Raw genomic sequence first — 20,691 nt, forward strand, 5'->3', positions numbered from 1 at the left:
AAGGATATCATAGCAAAACACAAGTCTTAGTGAACAAAAAAACTACCAGAATTCTTCCTCCCAATTTCTGTAACAATATGAATTTGTCCCAGGAAGTAAAAAAATTTCTCTCTTTTAATCTTGATCCTAAAAGTTCACTCTTTCCTTTAGTGAGGCCTAGGCCATGTACCAAATCATTTAAGTCACACTAATTATAAAGATGTGGAGTTTTATCCTCAACATCCAGTACAAAGGTATCATCATCACCATCCTCTGCACTTGAAGATGACGAAGACACACTCTCTGGTAACTGTATTGGTGGTTTTGGGACAGGAATATTGGGTCCATGTGGTACGGGGGGTTATAGCAGATGGAAAGCAGGAGTACACAATGTGATTTTGTTTTTCGTATTGAACCTGGGCACTTTACATACACAAAAGTAACATTCATCAAAATGATTTCCTTGTTCCTGCCAAGCCATAGGGATTCCGAATGGCACTGACGGCAACAACCCATTGTACCATTTCCGCAGGTTTTCTAGACAAGTTTTACACACAATACGGAGTGCAAAATTCTTGTCCTGATCACCTAACTTCATGTTAAAATATGCCAAGTACAGGCATTTTATAAATGGTGTAATATTTCGCTTCTGGCATTTAATTGTGTACTGGCCATATATATAACAGAAAGAGTTGGGATTGTTCACACATTTTCACCTCCAAACATCACTGCACTTGTCATTTTAACACAAACTAACTCACTTATTCACTCAATCGACTTCAAGTGCACGTTGTAAATTGTAGACAAAGGCGTGACACATGTTCTCAGATTCTCATCTCAGACTCTGGAGAAATACAATCTTGGCATGTCCATACCTGCTTTCCATACAACCAATCCAAACCTCATTTATAACAACGAAGCTCCATTAACATAAACATGAGACGGACTTGTGACAAATCTGTATGTGATACGAAACAACTGTTATTATTTTTTTACATAAGGACACTAAATGTAACGTGTATCACATAAATTACTTTTGCTGGAAAATCTTTGCAGGCCGGTGTTATCAGTGTGTTTTGATAGGTGTTAATCAGAAATATACACCACACATTATTTAGGTTTCCTGACATAACAGCCTGGGTCTTGAAGGCTCGACATTAAGAGTCCTTAGGCCATTGAGAAAATAGGTTTAGTGCTAACTGATTTCTGTTCATTGTTAATGAACTGGATCTTTCACTCCCTTTTAGTCACTTCTTATGACAGGCAGGGGACACCTTTTGCCCTTCCATTCCCTTTTTTGCTACTTGCCAACATGTTCGGCTCGCCAGGTGGAGGTCTTTTGATTTGATGCCCATAGGCGACCTGCGCGTCATGATGAGGATGAAATTATGATGAAGACAACACAAAACAAGTTAGGGAAATTAGCCACCCTGACAGCAAAATTAACCAATGATGGTTAAAATTCCTGATCCTGCTGGAAATCGAACCCGGGACCCCTGTGACCAAATGCCAGCACGCTATTTAGCCATGGAGCTGGAGGGCATGGAGGATAAGAGAAACAGAGGGAAACCAAAGTGACAATGGTTAAACTCCGTTTAGAATAGGTGTTTGAGAAGGATTCAATGGCTGTAAGTCTGTCACTGTGTGTGGGATGTTGATGTATGAAAGGAATAAGGAATAATAATCGGAGTGTGATATATATAACTTATCACTTGTCAAGCCATGTCATATATAAGCAGACAGGTATATGAAAAGGAACATAATGACAGATCAGTGTGGGAAGAGGGAGCACAAGTGTTTGTCCAGTGTTTTACCACCTGCACTCATCTTTATCTTATGTCTCTTCCATTTTCCTCTGTTTATTTGGCTTTCTTCTTACCCGACATTCCCCATATCTAAATTGAAGATCTGTCAGGATGGCCACTCAATGGGGATTGATGCCTGCCCTCCTACTGAAACTGAGAAGCAGAAATGAACTTGTTACAGGCAGACAAGAAATGGGGTAGAGTATGGTTCCAGTGTTTGGGACCCTCACCAGGATTACTTGATTCAAGAACTGGAAAAAATCCAAAGAAAAGCAGCTCAATTTGTTCTGGGTGATTTCCGACAAAAGAGTAGCATTACAAAAATGTTGCAAAGTTTGGGCTGGGAAGATTTGGGAGAAAGGAGACGAGCTGCTTGAATAAGTGGTATGTTCCGAGCTGTCAGTGGAGAGATGGCGTGGGAAGACATCAGTGGACGAATAAGTTTGAGTGGTGTCTTTAAAAGTAGGAAAGATCACTATATGAAGATAAAGTTGGAATTCAAGAGGACAAATTGGGGCAAATATTCATTTATAGGAAGGGGAGTTAGGGATTGGAATAACTTACCAACGGAAATGTTCAATAATTTTCCAATTTCTTTGCAATCATTTAAGAAAAGGCTAGGAAAACAACAGATAGGGAATCTGCCACCTGGACGACTGCCCTAAATGCAGATCAGTAGTGTTTGATTGTTTTGGGGCATAGAAGAACAGTGACAAGGAGAGAGAGCCTATTCATTTGAAGACAGCAGTGTATGAAGATGTAGACATTGTCCTTGTTTTCTTGTTGCTATGTTTTCTTATTTGTTCTTGTCTTCTCTTTTTCTTGCTCTCTTATCCACAGTAAATGAAATGGCGTATGGCTTTTAGTGCCGGGAGTGTCCGAGGACATGTTCGGCTCGCCAGGTGCAGGTCTTTCGATTTGACACCCGTAGGTGACCTGCGCGTCGTGATGAGGATGAAATGATGATGAAGACGACACATACACCCAGCCCCAGTGCCAGCGAAATTAACCAATTATGGTTAAAATTCCTGGCCCTGCCGGGAATCGAACCTAGGACCCCTGTGACCAAAGGCCAGCACGCTAACCATTTAGCCATGGAGCCGGACTTATCCACAGTGAACTGTCATTATGTTCCTTTTTTGTTCCTATCTCTCTATACACGACTTGATACTTTATCAATCGATTATCAGCATATTTATTACTGATACACTTCTGAAAGATGTAGTGTAACGGTTCAAATCCCGTTACAAGATGATATCTGTATTTTTATTATTGTATGATTTTATCTGTATTTTATTATTATTTTTATTATTATTATTATTATTATTATTATTATTATTATTATTATTATTATTATTATGTCAGTATTATTATTATGTTATCTGTGATATTGTACTATTATTGTAATTATCCGTTTTATTCAATTTTGCAATTGCCTGTTGCTTGCAAGATTGCACTTAGATGTATGCATATATACGTATGTGTAGTATAACACTCAATACCTGTACAGTGAGAATTGTTGTATATATCAGAGATGGGATGTGACGTTGGTACCTTGTGTAAGATATGGCGATTCTGCCAAGTCATCGCCACGCCATGGCTACGTCATCGTATTTATTTAGAATATGCGCTCAGAGAGTTAGTCGCCGCGGGGCTATTTCACCACTGGATGTAATATCTGTCGCGTAGGTGGGAGTATGTCATTGTTATTTCTGGAGATTACGTAGTTGTGTCAACCAACGTCTATATAAGGTGGATGCACATTGTAGCGTCAGTCATTACTTATACGGATGCAGTACAGTGAAGTAGTCTACTAGATCAAGAGGCCTTAGGTGGTCAGCCAACGAGTGTGAACGAGAGATGGAGAAGACTCAGTGAGCCATTAATTATTGGTCATTGAGAGAGTGAGACCAAATGGTTGGTCCGTCACTTAGTGGAAGACGCGGACGCAAGGCTTACCAAGGAGTCAGAGAGGGCAACCCTGGACCTGCCAAGAGGTCATACCATATTGACTTACAAAGAAGTCAGATGATATGGAGAAGAAGCAGTCGCAAGGATGTATCACCATGTTAGGCGTGACACATCTACAGTAAACACCAGAGCAATGGATTACGTCGTAATTACACTCAAAGTGTTGAAGGTACAGTCAAGTGAATCAGTGAGGGAAATATTTCGTATAAATTGTTAAATGTCCGGTCAAGAAGAATTCAAATTCATGCCTAGTTTCTTTCAGTTGCAATGTCATAATTTCATATTCTCATCTGTTTTATCGCAACAAGACTCACTATTTTTTGATATATTATTTAAAGAATATATATTGTTCTATCAAACGAATTCAGAGTTTCATTTCATTGACAGTAAAATATCTTAACCTCAAAATTAATGGGGAAACCGAACGCCAATCTCCTTTTCCCAGAACTTATATGGTATGTTGTCAAAAGTAAGCTTATTACCCCACACCCTAGAGATAGTCAAGAGTCTCATTCTATTATTGCTGTACTGAGTGACAGCTGGCGCCCTTCAAATAATGTATGTGTAAGTAAGCAGGTAACAAGTAAGTGTGAGTACAAGGTTCAACAAGTGTGTATTTTATTTAATGAATGTTAATTTTCGTAATTTCCATTTTGAATGCAGATATTCAGATTTTTCAATATAAATTCAGAATAATATGTTTGTAAAAATTAGTCAGCGAGGTAGGAAATTTTCAAAGTGGCTCCGCAACGTGGTGCACGAAGAAATTCAGAATTTGTTCTGAATGACAGCATATCATAGGTTCATTCTGGGAGGATTATGCACAATTTAAGCCAACGGAAAGTATTACCGGTAAATTTCAGGAGTGTAATTTTGTGATATATATTTGTATTTTGGGGATATGTCAAGGGATTTGAAGAGGGAAATTAATTTGAGATCGCGTACTATCACTAGTGAACCAAAGATGGACAAGGAAGACAATAACAAGTCATGTGACGACGAGGTCATTGCTTCTGCGGACATACAAGGTGAAATTCACAGTAGGGAGCAGGTGAAAACGTTGGAAGCTTCTGAGATAATTCAGGAAAGTGCAGAAATTGAGAAGCACACTGAAACTCAAAAGGAAATCGCGGGGGCGATGAACCAAGATCAATTTTCCTTGCTGATGGCCACAATAATTAGTAGTAATGAAAGTCATAAACGAATGGAGGAAAATAATAAGAAAGAGATGAAAGAGATGAAAGAATTTTTTAGTAGTAGTAGTAGTAGTAGTAGTGAAAGTAAGGAAGAGATGAAAGAATTAATTAATACTAATAATGAAAATTGTAAGAAACTGATTGAAAATAATAAGGAAGAGATGAAAGAGATGAAAGAATTATTTAGTAGTAGTAGTGAAAATAATAAGAAAGAGATGAAAGAATTAATTAGTACTAATAATGAAAATTGTAATAAACAGATTAACTCTCTAAGTAGTAAAATGGAAGAATTAATTGGTAGTAATAAAGAGAATTTTAATGGGATTAATGATAAAATAGATGGGCTAAGTGAATCACTAAATTATAAAATAGATACTAAGATAGTAGAGGTAACTAGTCAAATATGCAAGTTAGAAAATAAGTTAAACAAAGAGTGTGTTGACCGTAGAGAAGGTGAAATGAAGTTGAATCGGAGCAGTCTTCATATTCAGACCGAGCAAGTCAAAGAAATATGTACAGAGGACAGTAACAAGATCGTACCGGTAATTATTAAGTTGTCAGAAATGTCTAGTAATCGGGAAGAAATTCATGAGGTAGTCGAGAAAAGATTGGACAAAATTTACAATGCAGTTAGGGAAGATACGAGGGAACAGATTAGTAGAATTGAACAAATTGAAAGCAAACTTGTGGAGGTCACTGAACTACGGAACGAACAGGAAATGCTATCACAGCAGGTGAGAGAGAGAGAGGAAGATTTGCAGGAAGACGTGAGAATAGTGGAAGAGAACGCTGAGAGGGGAGCGGAAGAAGAAATTTTGAGTTGCCAGGAAGTGATACGGCATGAAGTTACAGGTAAAACGGCGGTAGAGGTGCTAGTAGCGAGTGGTTTGTTCAGTAGGGATCGTGATTTAACCAAGTTTTCTGGAAAACAGTTTATTTCGATAGAATTTGTCAAAGTAGTTGAGAAAAGATTTGCAAGTAAGTTGAGGAATAATGTTATTGAGTGGGAATACGTGTGGGAGATTTTGTCTAATGTTTTTATCGGTGAAAGTAAAATATGGTTTCGAGTGTACTGGGATAATATGTCTAATTTAGGAGAATTGAAAGACAAGTTCATTGATAGGTTTTGGGAGGAATGTGTGCAAGGGCGCGCGCGAGCGGGAGAGTGCATGATGGCTGGGGAAAGTAGTGTAGTAGAGAGAAGGGGGAAAATGTCAGCCGTGTATCAGAGGAGAGGTAGTGATCATGATCCGCAGAGGATTAATAGTTGTGTTGATGGTGATAGTGGTCGGAAGAGTAATCAGAGAGAATTGGAAGATGGGAGGCGTATGAATTTGAGTTATGAGAGAGAGGATCAGTGGAGTAATCAGAGAGAATCGGAAGATGGGAGGCGTATGTATTTGAGTTATGAGAGAGAAGGTCAGAGGAGTAATCAGAGGGAATCGGAAGATGGGAGGCGTACGGATTTGAGTTATCAGAGGGATTATGATAAGCCGAATATGAAGGTTATCAAGGTGTCGTTATCGAGCCAGAGTATTTCAGATTCACAGGGAATCGGGTAAGTTAAGTAGACAGGCTGAAGGTAGTAGATGAACTGGTATTTATTATAAGTAGTTATGTAGTGAAAGTAGAATTTAAGTATAGTGTGATTGTGACCTAAGTAAAGTGAGATATTTAAGTAGTGCCGTATTCGTAGATCATGCAGTAATTAATGGTAGCAGTAAGTTAGACGTAAGAAGTGTTCTGTTAAGTGATGTAAGTACTTATAATACTGAGAAGATGATGGTAAGTTTCAACTATGCCTTGTTGTACCAGAACTTGTGTGTTCAGTTGTTTTAGGAGCTGACTTGGTTGCAAATCATGGAAGTAGAGTAGTCTTTAATTTAGGTAGTGTGTGTGTCTGTTCTATGAGGAAACTAGCAAAGAAGTACGTGTTAATTATGATGGACTGAGGTAAGTGTGTTGGTGATGTGTGTTCTTTGAAAGATATGAGAGGTAAGTGAAGTTGTTCCTAGTGAGAGGAAATTTGTTGGGTGTGTTACGTGCCTGTACGACCAGTATCCGAGGGATTGTCGGTATGAGGCAGTGACGTGAGGTAATTTGAGTGAATTACAGGAGGAGTAATTGTATTCGATGTTAGGTAAGCATCGAGATGGATTTAGTGGTAAGTGAGGAAGAACACGTATATAAACATAAATTTGTAGTACATGACCATTCATCATTGTGGGAGGTAAGTACCCCATTCAACTTAAAAATGCTAGTGACGTCTAAGAACAAATAAACATTATACTGGATTACGGAATAATTGAACCATCTTGTAGCCATAGTATTGATTCTTTAATTATTGTTGCCAAGTAGGATGTGATTTTTAGAGATATGTAAGTTTATAAGGGCAAAATTGATTCATTTTGAGTGACAGAGTGCTACTCAGAGTTCCATTTCATCATCTGCAGAGGCGGGAAATATCTTGAAGTTATTTTTTGTATCAGGGCTATTTCACTATTGTGAACCGTATCGGGAAGTGTGCATATTGTTATGAGTTCAGGAAGGGGATATTGTCGGTATTTATAGTATCATATATGTAAAGAAGTACGTTACGTGAGATTTGTTGATATAATAATAAGATGATTAATTTTGTGAGAAACTGGCAAAATAAAACTAACATATGTGAATTTGCGTGTGAACCAAGTGTCGTATTGGTGCATTGGAAGAATAAGTGCTACATTGTCATGTACTGTGTGACAAAAAAAACGGAGAACAGGACATTGGACAGTTATCTGCGATAACAATATGCGAGAACAGTTCTCATATAAGTGATATTTCACAAAAAGTTTTGATATGTTAAAAAAAAAGAAGAATGTAGTGTAATCATTTAAAATTATTTGTATGTGTTAAATTGAGTGCTGTACTCTTGTGATTTGTATGAGAGAAAAAGAGAATGGGACACTGAACAGTTATCTACGATGGCAATGTGCGAAAAAAATTCTCATATGTGATGTATTATAAAATGTATGGATGCTGTAAAAGAAAATTATTGTTGTATATTCATTTAAAGTGTTTATCTGTGTCAGTGTTATATATATAATTTTGTTCATAAATCAATCGATTCTTTGTTCTTCGATTTATTTATGAGGGAGGCGAATTGTAACGGTTCAAATCCCGTTACAAGATGATATCTGTATTTTTATTATTGTATGATTTTATCTGTATTTTATTATTATTATTATTATTATTATTATTATTATTATTATTATTATTATTATTATTATTATTATTATTATTATTATTATTATTATTATTATTATGTCAGTATTATTATTATGTTATCTGTGATATTGTACTATTATTGTAATTATCCGTTTTATTCAATTTTGCAATTGCCTGTTGCTTGCAAGATTGCACTTAGATGTATGCATATATACGTATGTGTAGTATAACACTCAATACCTGTACAGTGAGAATTGTTGTATATATCAGAGATGGGATGTGATGTTGGTACCTTGTGTAAGATATGGCGATTCTGCCAAGTCATCGCCACGCCATGGCTACGTCATCGTATTTATTTAGAATATGCGCTCAGAGAGTTAGTCGCCGCGGGGCTATTTCACCACTGGATGTAATATCTGTCGCGTAGGTGGGAGTATGTCATTGTTATTTCTGGAGATTACGTAGTTGTGTCAACCAACGTCTATATAAGGTGGATGCACATTGTAGCGTCAGTCATTACTTATACGGATGCAGTACAGTGAAGTAGTCTACTAGATCAAGAGGCCTTAGGTGGTCAGCCAACGAGTGTGAACGAGAGATGGAGAAGACTCAGTGAGCCATTAATTATTGGTCATTGAGAGAGTGAGACCAAATGGTTGGTCCGTCACTTAGTGGAAGACGCGGACGCAAGGCTTACCAAGGAGTCAGAGAGGGCAACCCTGGACCTGCCAAGAGGTCATACCATATTGACTTACAAAGAAGTCAGATGATATGGAGAAGAAGCAGTCGCAAGGATGTATCACCATGTTAGGCGTGACACATCTACAGTAAACACCAGAGCAATGGATTACGTCGTAATTACACTCAAAGTGTTGAAGGTACAGTCAAGTGAATCAGTGAGGGAAATATTTCGTATAAATTGTTAAATGTCCGGTCAAGAAGAATTCAAATTCATGCCTAGTTTCTTTCAGTTGCAATGTCATAATTTCATATTCTCATCTGTTTTATCGCAACAAGACTCACTATTTTTTGATATATTATTTAAAGAATATATATTGTTCTATCAAACGAATTCAGAGTTTCATTTCATTGACAGTAAAATATCTTAACCTCAAAATTAATGGGGAAACCGAACGCCAATCTCCTTTTCCCAGAACTTATATGGTATGTTGTCAAAAGTAAGCTTATTACCCCACACCCTAGAGATAGTCAAGAGTCTCATTCTATTATTGCTGTACTGAGTGACAGCTGGCGCCCTTCAAATAATGTATGTGTAAGTAAGCAGGTAACAAGTAAGTGTGAGTACAAGGTTCAACAAGTGTGTATTTTATTTAATGAATGTTAATTTTCGTAATTTCCATTTTGAATGCAGATATTCAGATTTTTCAATATAAATTCAGAATAATATGTTTGTAAAAATTAGTCAGACAGTTAGGAACATGTTCACAGTAGTAAATGAAGATGCACTGTAATACAGACAAGTGTTATATAACACGTACATTGTAAATATAACAATGTTTGTTTGACTGTCCAACCCTTGTCCCATTTCTTTACGGGGTTGGGTATGAGTTGAGATGAATCTGTTGTGGCATGTTTTAATGGCCGGATGCCGTTTCTGACATCTACCTCATCAGAGGAGTTAATGAGATAGAATGAATGATGTGATATATGATAATAGGAAGGGAGAGGGTGAAACCTGGTGCTGGCACATGGCCTACTCTTGTCGAATAGCACCAAGGGGTCTGCTCAAGGCTTAACGTCGCCATCCGACAGACAAATCACTATCAAAAGCATCATCTGCCTTCACTTCATATGAGCACTGTGGAGAGGTTTGGAGTTTAATTCATGCTGTTTGGCACGCAATCTAGTGGTTAGAAATTGTATACCACCACCTCCTCTACCCTGCCGGCCAACATTCTGAAGGTGAAATTTTTTTCGACCAGTGAGATTCGAACTGTCTAACCACAGAGTCAGACTGTTTAGGCTTCAATGCTTTAATGATCATGACCACCAGGCAGGCTAAAGTAGTAATAATAATAATAATAATAATAATAATAATAATAATAATAATAATAATAATAATAATAATAATAATAATAATTAATAATCTGCTTATCTAAAATACTCACTGTCAGCATCTTCCTGATATGGATTTGGTGCCAGAGGGCAATTGTCAGCATTATTAGGAATTCCATCTCCATCAGCGTCGGTGTCACACTCGTCTCCTCTGCCATCACCATCAGTGTCCAATTGGTCAGCGTTTGCCATCTTGGGACAGTTATCCTCCGTATCTTGGATACCATCCCTGTTTTTAACAAAAGAAATATGATTGCATGTGCACACCAGTTGGAAAAAAGTACTTGAGAAAGGAAAGAGAGAAGTAATTCTAAAGTTAACAAAGTGAGACAGAATACTGATGACCTGATTATTGCCAGCATTTAAACTTAGAATGATCTTCCAAGGGAAAATAAAATACATCCATACATCTTCCTTATAAATCATTATGTCTAACAGCATTCAGTCAGCAAACTTTAGTGAATTAACTAAGTGCCTGCACAATCCTACATTTCTATCTAGCTCTGTGCTCACATTTAGTTCTACACCACTTATCTTTAAGTCATTAAAAAACTAGGTCTAACCATCACTGTCTTGGCCTCCCTCTGCTTCTCTCGCCCTCCATGACCAAGTCCATTTTTGTCCTAGGTAACCTTTCTGTATTCAACTCACATGGCCCACCTAAGACAGTTTATATGTACAGCTTCATCTATTGAGTTCATTTCTAACTTAGCCTTTATTTCTGCATTCCAAGTACACTCCTGCCATTGTTCCCACCTGTTTGTACTTGCAATCATTCTTGCTGCTTTCATGCTTGTTACCTTCAACTTATAAATAATATATCTTGAGTCCATACAGCAATTTATATAAAGAAGAAAGATATGTAAAGAAAATTTTATTCAGGTGGACACAATAATTTTAATCTTGAAATAATTTTACTACTCTTATTGTCGAAAATTACCCAGAACAAATCGTGCTGCTTTCCTTAGTATCTTTTCCAGTTCTCATATCAAGTAGTCCTGGTGTGAATCCCATACTCTAATTGAGGTCTTACCAGAAACATATACACCATCTACTTTATATCCTTACTACAACCCTTAAACACCCTCAGAACCATATGAAGAGTTCTGTAACCTTTATTTACAACCTCATTAATGTAGTTTCCCAATGAAGATCTTTCCTTTTGTTAAAAACTAGGTACTTACAGTGATCCTTCTGAGATACTTTCACCCCAACCACACAATTAAAACTGAGACAACTTCTCCTCTTTCCTTTCCTTCATTTTCTGCTATCCAACTCACAACATTGTCGTCGCAGTCGCTCACAATCCTGTAATTTTTTACTACTCTATACAATACAAAATTATCCAAAAAGACTTATCTGTTATTTTCATATCATTTATATACATAAGAAAATATAATAGTCCAATAACATTACCTTATGGGACCCCCAGGAGTGGTTCTACCTTTAAATTAGACAGCCATGTGCTCTTACATCCATGATGCATTTAAGAGATCACTTATTTTTAATGTTACTTTTCTTTAAAATAGCTTCTTTTAGCTTTTATGCATTACGCTTCTTACCCATATGCTGACAGACACTTGGCAACATAGCAATGGTCACACTTTAGTTGTGGACTTCCTCTTCCTTTCTTATCGCTATGATGGGAGGAATGGTAGGTTACAGTGAAATCCACTGACTAAGGTCAGAAATATTAACCTTCTACCATACTCATTGCACCCCTTGGAAAAATAATTTCTCAATAATTTTCTTTTTAATTCATGGAGGCTTCCAGTTCTTTTGTCTAAACACGTTTATTTTTTGCTATTGGCTTAACGTCGCACGGACACAGATATGTCTTATGGCGACGATGGGACAGGAAAAGGCTAGGCCTGGGAAGGAAGCGGATCTGGCCTTAATTAAGGTACAGCCCCAGCATTTGCCTGGTGTGAAAATGGGAAACCACGGAAAACCATCTTCAGGGCTGCCGACAGTGGGGTTCGAACCTACTATCTCACGAATACTGGATACCGGCCGCACTTAAGCGACTGCAGCTATCGAGCTCGGTTGTCTAAACATATGAGCCATATTCTATCACTTTCTCAAATTCTCAGAACTTCTCGGTAGCACTTCATACATTTTTCTGCACAGTAAAACTAAAACTGTTCAGGTGACTTTTAAAGACATGACATACCTATCTCTATCCAGATCACTGTCACATAAATCTCCCACTAAGTCATTGTCAGAATCGTGCTGATTGGGATTGGGTACGCGAGGGCAGTTATCACACACATCTCCCAGACCATCACCATCGCTGTCTCGCTGATCAGGGTTAGCTTTCTTGGGGCAGTTGTCCAGATGATTTGCAATACCTAGAACAATCCAAACATATCTGATAAAGATTTTCTTTTGTATCAATAAATCTCTGTGAACAATAACTTTTTCTGTGGATCAGTGGGAGAGGGTTGGCCTCTGAATACCAAGGTCGTGGGTTCAAATCTGGCAGAGAAGTCAGATTTTCGAAGGGCAGACAAAGATCCACTCAACACTACATGTCATATCATGCCGACATGTGAAAGATCTCTAGTGACATGTCTGTTGTTTACATGAAAAAATTAATTTAGAAAATCAACCGCAGATCACCCAAGAGAAATACAGTTTACTCTGCCATCTGGTAGAGTAAAATGAAACATCCATATTGATGCACAAGCAGCCCAGTTGGCATCAAATCAAAATGCCTGCACGCAGTAACTGAGGCCAAATTTATTATCTTAATCATTGTGGTTTAATATTTTTTGGTCCGTATTGACTTCATTCTATTCACCATTGAAAAACACTTACAGTATATATCTAAATCAGCCTTGTCAATGCTATTAAAAATGTTAATTATTTATTTCAATCACTAAATGCCATACACGTTTCGAGAACTCCCATTCCGGGAACTTAATTTTTGAAATAATAATGTTATGGACTTTACATCCCACTAACTACTGTTACAGTTTTTGGAGACATTGAGGTGCTGAAATTTTGTCCTGAAGGAGCTCTTTCATGTGTCAATAAATCTGCCAACGAAAGGCTGGCAGAAAAACAACTACTAGATGGTGGAAATTTGAATTTATTTCAATATTGTGTCATAAAACATACCTAAAAGGTAAATGTGAAAAATACACAACTTTTACAAGAATATTACTGAACTAGTTGGGACAATTTTTCCACCCTTGAATGTGGGACAATGCCTGTTTTCTGGGACGTATGACAACCCAACTCATGGTGCAAATTAAAAATCTGCTTTAACAGTATTTTAAACTCTGATAATGACCATCTAACACCATGTGACCATGTGAAATGTAACACTGACCTCCAATGTTTGGCCATTTAAACAGGTCCACATGCCACCCTCTCCAACATGATTATCGTGTTACATCACTAACATTAATTTCAAGTAAACTATTTTCACTGTAAACACCTTTGTCAAAAATTTATTTCTACCTAACATGGGATCATCAAGCCTCACTCAAGCCACTTTTGAAATAACCTTCACTCTAGCTTCAACATATGTCACTCTTTTCCTTACATAGGTATTTTTGAACTTGAAATGATGTATTCCATTTAGGAAGTTATTTGACCTTCTCTGAAATAAATTAGAAGTTGTACATGACACATCTCATGTCTTTCACTTAAACTCGGAGCATCTAAAAGTGCATCTGTAGTGGTTCCGTTAGTAGGCACCAGTGAGTTAACAAGGGACATTATTGAATATGTGGACATTTTGAGATGTTGGACATTTTTGTACAGTGGACCTTCTAGGTATGGACTATATCTCTTGACAACTGAACTAGATGTTGTATGGAGCTTTTAATGATATCAGTAACATTGAGCTTTTTCCACCCTGAGTGAGAGAAGTTTGCCATCAGTTGGGATCTCGTAATTGTCAAAATGTCAAATAAATTGTGAGTCCTTTGGATTTCTGTATGTTTGAAAGTTGTGCAATAACCTGCAGTGTTGTGGTGTCTATTTAGGAATGCATGGCACTATCCCTTGTAATGGAATGGAACTTGAAACCACTTGTTTCTCAAATCCAAATATAGTGGTTGCCATGACCAGCACTGAATTATTCAAAGTTCGTACCATCGTTATCTATATCAGGATCACAGACATCTCCAAGACCATCCTTGTCTACATCTTCTTGGTCATAGTTAGGAACAGTGGGACAGTTGTCACAGGCATCTCCTTGCTTGTCTCCTCCATCCTCATCTGTATCCAGCTGGTCTGGATTTGCAACAAGTGGACAGTTATCCTGAAATTAACGTCCATGAGTTAAACACATGACAGGACAAGTCTGTGATAACTTACAGGAATTATTTATAGTAAATACTTACAGGAGTGTTGAGGACACCATCATTATCAGCATCCTTGTCACAGATGTCTCCCACATTATCCCTGTCTGCATCCTCCTGGCCGGAGTTGGGTAGGCCCACACAGTTGTCCTGAGGACACACATCACATTACACCTTTATTATATTGTTTACAGAAGAATGGATAAGCAAATTGAAACTGAACGAAGAGATCAGGAAGGCTTCCAAAGAAATGTCGGAACACATGAGGCAACACTGACTGTTCTCTTAATACTTAATCACCATGCAAGTTGGTCATGCAGTTAGAGGCGCATAGCTGTGAGCTTGCATTCGGGAGACAGTGGGTTCTAACCCCACTGTCGGCAACCCTGAAGATGGTTTTCATGGTTTCCCATTTTCACACCAGACAATTGCTGGGGCTGTACCTTAATTAAGGCCATGGCCACTTCCTTTCCACTCCTAGCCCTTTTCTCTCCCATTATTGCCATAAGACTTGTCTGTGTCGGTGCAACATAAAGCAACTTATAAAAAAACCCACCTTGATCTTGGAAGATAAAGCCTGCAGTATGTTTGATGATGATGCAAAGATTAGCATATCTTTAACTCTTCATCATCATCATCTCTGATTGATTTACTCATTTCTGAGCATCGCAACCTCACTGGTTTTGTCTTTGCTTGTCACATCTCTGCTCTAGCGTTGCCTTCCCTGATGATCCTCGGTTTTCCTCAGGACACATTGGAAAGATAAACCAGTGATAGTCTTGACTTGTCACATCCTTCTGGATGCAATCCTTCCCCGTGGTCTACTGCCTTCAACCTTCCCTTCCATGAACAACTTCTTAGATTTTCTCCAGATCATCTCGCAATGTGTTCAAATAACTGAACTAAGTATTCTTTCAATGATACGAGAAGAAAAGTGTTTAAAAATCTTCAGCTCCTGAAGTATGGATGCATCGGTTCTTCTTGTTGTTCAGGCACACATAGTACTCTACACCCAGCACCACATTCCAAAGGCATCGATGCATTTTCTGTCCAAAGTCTTTACGGTCCAGGTCCCAAAGCAATATGAGAAAACAGAAAATATCAGCGTTTCAATGGGATGGATCTTTGTATTATTAGTAATTCCCCAGTTCTTCCAGATCTCAGTTAATTTTATCATAGTGTCTCATCCTAGCAAGGGCCAATGACCTTTGATGTTAGGCCCCTTTAAACAACAAGCATCATCATCCTAGAAAAATACTTCTCCTTACCTCTTTCTCAGAGATGAATAAGTTTGGCTGGCTACAAAAGTCTAAAGTCCGTATACAGAATCTCTGAAGTGGCCGTGAGAAAGTAAGCCTTCCATGCAGACAGTGTCACAGCTGGCTGGTGCAATGGGTCATCAGAGCAAAAGGAATGGAGTGGGAGAGGGAGCAAAATACATTGATGTTGCACATTTGGCTGTTGGTCTTGAAACAGAGAACATGTCAACATTGGAAAATAAAACATTTTTCATAATGAAAACTAAAAGCTCCATACTAATATTTTTAAATGATGCTAGCTTAAGAGAAGTCAGATGCATCACACCAGAGTTTTGATATGTGTTATGTATGCAACAGTATGGGGGCCCTCGGAGTGATCTTAACTCACCTGCTTCCTCTTGCAGTGTGCACGACTATATTTCATAGATTCTGTGTACAGACCTTAGAGGTATTTATTCTTCTATAAAAGTATGGGTGTGTTCCTAACTATTCTTAAAGCTATAATGTTTTTACAATGACCTCAAATTCAAATAACCTTACATGTTTTCATAAATGCTGGATATGCAGTATATGTAGGTATGCTTCTCTTATTTAATTTTGCTTACTGTATCACATGTCTTTAAGCAAACACCTTGACAGAGACCTCCTAATATTGACAAGATGTAAGTTTCTCTTCATCTGTTACTACACTCAATATAGTACATTGAAATCTTCCGAGTTTGAGGCTAGACGAAGTGAGTTTTTTGTTTAGTGGCTCCTCATCTTTACAGATGACATCAATACACAGGGTCTCTCTTATAAGCCCAGACTGTCTGGCGGCATTTTTACTCTCGGAGACTTCAGCAGCTGTACAGGAGGCATGCGCGTAGTTCTTGACCTTGTGAGGAGCGTGCACGTGTTTGACCTAGCATCAGTCACCATTCTGAATCTCAGCTGTTAACATGGTGAGACAGTTATCATTGCAACACTGTATTTTCATAAGTAAAAGTTCTTTTAAGTACAAGTCAGCTCGATGGGGACGCGATGCATTTGTTCAGCAATTTCGTGGTGAAGCGCCACCTTCATGAGCACAGATTCATGTAATTGTAAATAAATTTGAAATTACTGGCTCAGTGCTCAATAAAAAGCATGTGTCCACACAAACAGTTTTAACAGAGGGAAAGTTAGGTGACATTGGTGCGGATATTGAATGGTCACCAAATAAATCACTCACAAAATTAGCACAACAAGTAGGGGTTTCTGTTTCTTTTGCATACAGAGCTCTGTTACACATAAAACTATACAGGTTTACACGGGCCCATTGTTTGAAACCTGCTGATCCAGTCACAAGAGTGAGATATTGTGAGTGGTATCTTGCATCACTGAAAGATCGTTTATTTGACCCACAGCTTGTGTTCTTTTCGTATGAGGCCTGATTTCATCTTAATGGTTATGCGAACAGTTATAACTCTCATTATTGGTGTGCAGAAAATCCTAATGGTGTTTATGAAGTCCCTCATTATGAAGGATGATACTTCCAGCATCTTTTATAAGATAAAATTTCATATAAGATAGTATACACGCTTGAAGCAGGGTGGCCATGCGCAACATAAGTTGGGCTGAGGCAGCTGCTGTAGCACAGAATACAAACATTGTGCGCTCGGTCTGGATTTAAAAGAGAGACCCTGTTTAGTAACTAGGTTTGTTTTATTTAATTGCCTGATCATATGGAACAAATTAGTACGGTTATGGATAATAACTTTTAAATAAAGAGAAAGTACAAAGATGAAACTCAGAATTTCTGAGAATTTGCTCATGAAAACATAAATACTTATGTTAATTCCTAATTTACACCACACCTTCAGAGTAGTCATGCTGTGCTTAAATACAATGATTTCAATGACTTTCATATTTTTGGAAGCTTAAACGTTTTCAGCACCTCCTGCGATTTCACTTGGATCTCTTCAATGGATTCACAACAGTTTCATTAAGGGAAGAAGAGAAGTTACAGGGAGTCAGATCAGACAAAAAGGGGTGTGTATGTGTATATGTATGTGTCTGTGTGTGTGTGGGTGAGGCGCATTATCATGATGCAGTAAATCAATCTCTATTGTTCCATATGTCAGGTTGTTTGCACAGCACACCTTTCCTCAGTCATAAATAATAGTTGAAACATACACCAAGATCCCCCTTGCATCAGAATTTGGTACTGCTACTTGTTCATGCAGAATATAAAAATTCTCAGAAATTCTGTGTAGGGCTCATCTCATACACCCTAAATTTTGGCAAATTCATGGTTTCATTTTTCATCAGTGTGATTCTTTAGTTGTTCACTGTGATCATCACCACTTGATTTCAACATCTGTCCCTAAACACATATCATATCACCCCTGTCAATCAGTGATACACTGTTGGCTTCCAGATCCCCTCCAGGTTGAGAGTACTTACTTGCCCAGTTATACTTCCCCTTAAAACAATAATCACCATCACCATCAATTAAAACATTATCTCATATTGTCAACATTGTATTCAGATAAATCTTAACTCTATTCTTAATTTCAGATCATTACCTTTCTGCACCAGGCATCAGGACAACCCAGGTCATAATCCGGCCAGCAGAGGTAGTTAGATTTTTGAAATGCAGAAGAAAGTCCATGTTGTACAATGTCAGCATGTAAAAGATCTCTGGTGACACATTTAGTGTTTACCAGACAAAATTAACTGAAAATCAGCCACAGATCACCCAAGAGAGTTTCCATTCCTCTGTCGTCTGGTAGAGTAAAATAGAACTTCAAAAATGACACAAAGGCACCCTAAATGGCATCCATCATAAGTGTCTTCAGTATAGTAGCAGAGGCATTATTATTATTATTATTATTATTATTATTATTATTATTATTATTATTATTATTATTATTATTATTAAATGTCATTGCTATTTATATGGTCAGGAACTGACTGATAGGTACTGATATGATTCTCTTTATGGTCATCAATAAAGAAACATGACATAGATTTCATGAAAATGAATGATGTAAGCTGACTTTCACTCAAAATTATGAGGCATGATCGTTTGTTCCATCAGTCTCTTTGACAGTTAAATTCCATGCTCTGACTTATATGTTTCAGAAAGTTTAGTCTTCAGTTGAACAGCCCTTGGATACACAAATTATAATAATAAGAAAGTTGAGGGTACTTACTTGCCCAGTTGTACTTTCTCTTAAAACAATAATCACCATCACCATCAATTAAAACATTATCTTATATTGTCAATGTTTTATTCAGATAAATCCTAACTCTATTCATAATTTCAGATCATTACCTTTCTGCACCTGGCATCAGGACAACCCAGGTCATAATCCGGCCAGCCGTCCAAATCTCCATCAGGACCACAAATTCTGCCATCTCCTGCCCAGCCAATTTTACACTGAAACGAAACATGAACATTTGATTCAAGTTATATATAACACTAGCTGTTGAACTCATTGTTGACAGGTTAAATTTTATACAGTTACAACAGAAATGAGTGGCAGCTGAGAAAGAGCACAATCTCATTTAACAACAATTAGTGTAATTGAAATAAAATTTCAACTGATTAGATCATATTCAGAATACTGTATATAGTACATACAGAGTGGTCAGAAACAACATGAATCAAATATATGAGCATTAGAGGATCTGTTGTATTGATAAATATCTCGCGCCATTGTAATTTTATCAGCTGCTGAAGTTAGCTGATCAGATCATTTTGTGGTGAATTCAAATGGGCTTCACAAGGCGGTGTTGCTAAATCTGCACACGGCTTAAGAGTGGCTTGAGAACATGTTGAGAAATCAGCATCAAACGGAAACACACTGTGGGTTTCAGCCGGAGTCTTCATAGCGTACTTGCTATGGCATAAAACAGCTCGGAGATCCGTGTTCAAATTCCTTCCCTGGCAAAGTTCTTTTCTTCAATCAGTGCTCTCAAGCCTGTCTTAATGAAGACTGACAAAGATAGAAGAATGGAATCATGATGAAGATGAAAAGTATGCAAAAGGAAAGAAAAAAGAAAAAAAAGAGGAAAGAGTGGAAAGAAAGATGTAGTACAACAAAGTTGTAGACATGAGAGTGAAAAGAAGTAAGAATAAAATAACAAGTGTGCACAGATTATGAAAGTATGACACATAGTCTAGAATGAACCATCTAATGATGAGAGTATGAGTTTATACACCGAAATGAAATAATAATAGATAGAGCCCTGCACAGATGTGGATATCCACGGATTTATCCCTGAAGTTAGTATCTTGGTGGATGCAAACTGTATGGCCATGCGGATAATTTTGATTATTTCTAAATAATGAAGTTAATTGATTTTCACTCTGGTATATTCTTATTTTTGCTTGTAATTAGGTGACCCTTGACAGTGGAAAAGGAGAATGGTCATATATAAAGAGTCTTGAATCCATATAGCCATAAATCTGACCTAAGCCTAACTGGCTCCTTCTTGCATTTAGTGTAAGGAACAATGGATCTGAAAGAGAACCACTCAATACGTCGGTAGTTGTCGCAAGAGGAAATCCCTTATAAACCTGTGACTGTAGACGGTCTGGTGACAGGTACAAGGCCTGTTGTATCATCTTAACAAATCTAAACCGTTTCAATACCTTGGGTGTAATATAGTTAAATAGTTGCAATATCCACACATATCCATTCACAACCACATATACGTACGTACAAGAACAAGATATTTCTAGAGCTAAGAGCTAAGATGGTATCATCACTTCCGACTCGGAAGGTGAGCCATCTGGTGATGAATGAGAGTACCGCTTAAAATAGACTAACGGTTAAGTATTCTCAAATTCAAACCATCATTATTAGAGAAGTCTTCCTCGTGAACAGATGAGTTTTTCTTTTGAAGATGC

At 37.6% G+C, this 20,691-nt stretch overlaps 1 protein-coding gene across 1 annotated transcript in view; it reads right to left on the bottom strand.

Moving 5' to 3' along the window:
- The window catches only part of Tsp (Thrombospondin), a 182,167-nt gene that overhangs the window by 39,141 nt on the left and 122,335 nt on the right, over nucleotides 1–20,691 (bottom strand). The window contains exons 12-16 of the mRNA XM_067147719.2: nucleotides 19,111–19,215; nucleotides 14,593–14,700; nucleotides 14,342–14,510; nucleotides 12,408–12,585; nucleotides 10,288–10,463 (exon numbers count right to left, since the gene is read on the bottom strand). Coding sequence (XP_067003820.1) covers nucleotides 10,288–10,463; nucleotides 12,408–12,585; nucleotides 14,342–14,510; nucleotides 14,593–14,700; nucleotides 19,111–19,215 — 736 coding nt within the window. The remainder of the gene's footprint in view (nucleotides 1–10,287; nucleotides 10,464–12,407; nucleotides 12,586–14,341; nucleotides 14,511–14,592; nucleotides 14,701–19,110; nucleotides 19,216–20,691) is intronic.

Source organism: Anabrus simplex, chromosome 5, assembly GCF_040414725.1.
Source record: "Anabrus simplex isolate iqAnaSimp1 chromosome 5, ASM4041472v1, whole genome shotgun sequence".
Lineage (NCBI taxonomy): Eukaryota > Metazoa > Arthropoda > Insecta > Orthoptera > Tettigoniidae > Anabrus > Anabrus simplex.